This window comes from Limulus polyphemus, unplaced genomic scaffold, assembly GCF_000517525.1.
Source record: "Limulus polyphemus unplaced genomic scaffold, Limulus_polyphemus-2.1.2 Scaffold153, whole genome shotgun sequence".
NCBI classification, from domain to species: Eukaryota; Metazoa; Arthropoda; class Merostomata; order Xiphosura; family Limulidae; genus Limulus; species Limulus polyphemus.
Window position 1 is genome coordinate 877,768 of NW_013665763.1, and position 3,841 is coordinate 881,608.

The 3,841-nt window shown below is 36.1% G+C and overlaps 1 protein-coding gene across 2 annotated transcripts in view; it reads right to left on the reverse strand.

Moving 5' to 3' along the window:
* LOC106476223 (myosin-3-like) overlaps nucleotides 1–3,841 on the reverse strand; it is a 100,698-nt gene that overhangs the window by 23,644 nt on the left and 73,213 nt on the right. For both annotated transcript variants that reach the window (XM_022381209.1, XM_013936893.2), the window contains exon 8: nucleotides 1,006–1,154. In XM_022381209.1, the coding sequence (XP_022236917.1) occupies nucleotides 1,006–1,154 (149 nt within the window). The remainder of the gene's footprint in view (nucleotides 1–1,005; nucleotides 1,155–3,841) is intronic.

The window sequence follows — 3,841 nt, forward strand, 5'->3', positions numbered from 1 at the left end:
GTGCCCAATAATGCGTAATTTCATTTGATAAACACGTTTAGATTGAATGGTAATTTATAATCAGTCACAAGAACGTCGAATCTGAATCACTTGAAAAAAACACGGGGGTGCTTAACTTTTTTCCAGGTGTATATTTGAATCACAACTAATGTTGACTTCCAATTTCATTGTAGCAAAGTTAATGAAACAACCATCAACAATAAAACCTTCATTATAGCAGGAAAGCAGAACTTATATAGATTCTCCTCACATAAGTACGATAAATTACATTTAAAGTGGAAATTATGGGTAAGTTGATGCATGTTCTGCATTTTGTAAAGAACATTCAGAAGTTTAGTCACATGTTTGTTTAAATCATGATAGTAACCCAACAAGGAAAATATTTTTATATTTAAGAGGTAAGTCTACCTGAACTGAAAACTATATTAATTTGCATACTAATGTCTGAACTACCACAAGATTCAAGAATTTTAAACCATACCTTATCTGGAACATTGTAATTCAGGAAAATTAGAAACTTAGTGATAAGTAACTAAAACTTAAACAAAGAATGTACTTCTATAAAACTTTTTATTAAGAGTCCCATTTAATTTAACTAAACTAATTTAGTAGTAAGAAAATATTATGATAAAAAGTTTGAACAGAGTGAACCAGTAGTGCCTGTTCATAATAAATTATCTTACAACCAAAATTAACTTCAAATAATAGGCTGGTAGTCACTTCAATTGCATCTGATGAATGGAAAGGTTTAATAACCTTTGGTTGAATACTTTAAGCTTTTCATAGCTTTTCCTTCTCTAAAAATTAGCGAATAAAACACGAATAATACTCCCAATGGTAGTATTAAGAGTATTAGGTAGATAGTAGTAGTAAAAATGTCCTTAACAGTTAAGTAAAGTTATCTAACAGTTACAAAAGAAAGGCAAAATTCTGATTGTGTAAAATGTATTTTATTCTGAGACAATTTTAATTATTTCCAATCAGCTATACACAAAAAATACTCACATTATGCTCACTTAACTTCATAATTTCTTGAATTGTAGCCTCTTTAATGCCTCCACCATTTTCAATTCCAAATTCAGCTAACTGAGCTTTTAAGGATACAACCTCTTTTTGTAACCTCGCAACTTCTTCCTCAGCTTCACAAATACCATCTGTAAAATTTAAATTATCAAACATTACAACATTGAACATATGATATCTCTTACATTTATTATTCTGGGCGGTACACTAAAGCCTAAACAAAATGGAATGAATACACACAAACTATTTTAATGTTTAATACTAATTCATTTTGATTAAATAACTATTGGATATCTTATTTGTTCACCTTAGCTTGCTACAAAGATAGAAAAACATTGTTTAGGACATTCCCTTTGTGTATCAGTATATCTTGAATTTTGGAAGGTTCTTAGTATCGGACATTTTGCCTTGAATATTAAGTTACGATAATATATTGGGCACTTGTATGTCCTTTCTTCAAAAACATATAGGGGTCCCAAAATATTATCATAACATAATATTCACAACAAAATGTTCAAGAGTAAAAACCTTTCTGTTGCGTATCTGCTTGTTTGATAACTTCCTGTAAAAATTCTTTTCGAGAAACTTCAGCGATACAAGTCCTTTCTTAATTAAAACTAGTTTATTCTTTCTCGTTACAAACTTTGTAGTACACAGAATTTTCACTTTCACATTAAACTTAACTACTTTTATAAACACATGCTATAATTCACAGCGATTCACACACTTTACTTACAGTGCCTACAGCTCGCTTGACTCGATTATCTATCTCTATATCTATCTCCGACTTATATACTAAAAAAGAGGGCACCTAGAACAGACTAGACTTGCCAGGAAAAGTCATGATTCTTCTAGAATCTCATCACGTGTTACCAGCGTCACGTGACTTCCGCTGTCTTAACACTTCTCCTTCCTTAGTATTGTTCGTCCCGAACAATAGCCACTTACATTAAACCAATAAATAATTAATAATAACTTAATTAAATGTACAGAATTTACAAACACAAAATTAAAATTCAACAAAGTCTCTTAATTTTACAGGACGTACCTTCTTCTGTACTGGTTTCTGTCTCATTGGCTTCTGCTTCACGTGGGGTTCATCTGCTCCATCAGGAAATTTTCCATTATCTGTAACGTTCACATCAGTGGTAGTAACTTCATTAACGGCTTCACTGTTTCCCTTCTCTAAACCGGGTAGAGTTTCTTCTTCGACAGTGGCTTTTTCAGGTGACACATCTTCAGCAGCATCATTTGTTCCATTGTTCCCTTCATTCAAACTGAAATGTCCTGGACCATGATAACACCAAAGCCTGTTGGCATGCGCCACCTTTGTTTACCTCACCGACCACATTTTATTCAGAAAGTCACGTCTGAGAGATGATCCACAATGACATATGGGCCTTCCCATGGAGAGGACAACTTAGGAGACTTCCATTCTATCTTCTTGAGATTATACAACCACATCTTGTCTCCTGGTACAAAGCTGACTTCAGTAGATCTCTTATCATAAAATAGCTTCATAGAATCAGCAGACACATCTTCAGCAGCATCATTTGTTCCATTGTTCCCTTCATTCAAACTGAAATGTCCTGGACCATGATAACACCAAAGCCTGTTGGCATGCGCCACCTTTGTTTACCTCACCGACCACATTTTATTCAGAAAGTCACGTCTGAGAGATGATCCACAATGACATATGGGCCTTCCCATGGAGAGGACAACTTAGGAGACTTCCATTCTATCTTCTTGAGATTATACAACCACATCTTGTCTCCTGGTACAAAGCTGACTTCAGTAGATCTCTTATCATAAAATAGCTTCATAGAATCAGCAGACGTTTTCAAGTTTGAACGCACTTGATGGTAAATATCATCCATTTTTTCAGATAACACTCTCACAAACTCTGACACATTTTCAGGCAATTCTTCGTAAGGTGGGTGTCCTGTTATCAGGTTCACTGGCAACCGAAGTTCCCGACCAAACATCTGCTTTGTTGGAGTGCATCCAGTAGCTTCATGCTCTGCTGTCCTATAGACCATCAACAGTGGAGGGTGTAAGACATCCCAGTCATCTTGGTGGATATTACAAAACTTTGCCAATTCCTGTCCAAGTGTCCAATTGTACTTTTCTACCATCCCATTAGACTGTGGGTGAAGTGGCATTGTCTTGGTCTTTAATATGCCAAACAACTTGCAGCATTCATAGAACTCAGCTGATTCAAAGTTATGGCCTTGATCCGAATGCAATTCGTATGGCATACCAAACCTGAGGAAAAAATCACTAGTAGCTTCCTGACTTGATATTGCATATGCCTCAGGCCACTTGGCGAAATAATCCATCACCACACAAATGTACTTGTTTCCAGCACGAGTTTGGGGCAAAGGACCAGCAATGTCAACAGCTACTCTTTCCATTGGTGTGATAACTTGATATAACTTCATTGGAGCACGTCCCTTATGCTTGGGTCCACTTTTAGCACAACATGTACTGCAGGTCCTGCACCATTCTTCCACATCTTGCCTCATACCTATCCAGTAAAATCTCTGCCGTAGGTGACTCAATGTCTTTTTAACTCTGAGATGTCCTCCTGCTAAACTATCATGGGATTGACACAGCACAACTTCCCATAACTTTCTCGGTATAACTGTTTGCCAGGTCGTCACTTTCCCATCTCTGGAGAAGAATACCATCTTCAAGCTTCAACTGGTCCCATTGTGTCCAATAGTTCTTTGTCACAGGGCTTAAGCTAGACAGGGTGCAAAATCTTGCTTTTAGAAAATCAATTATTGGCTTCAAATCTTGGTCTTTCTCCTGCTCT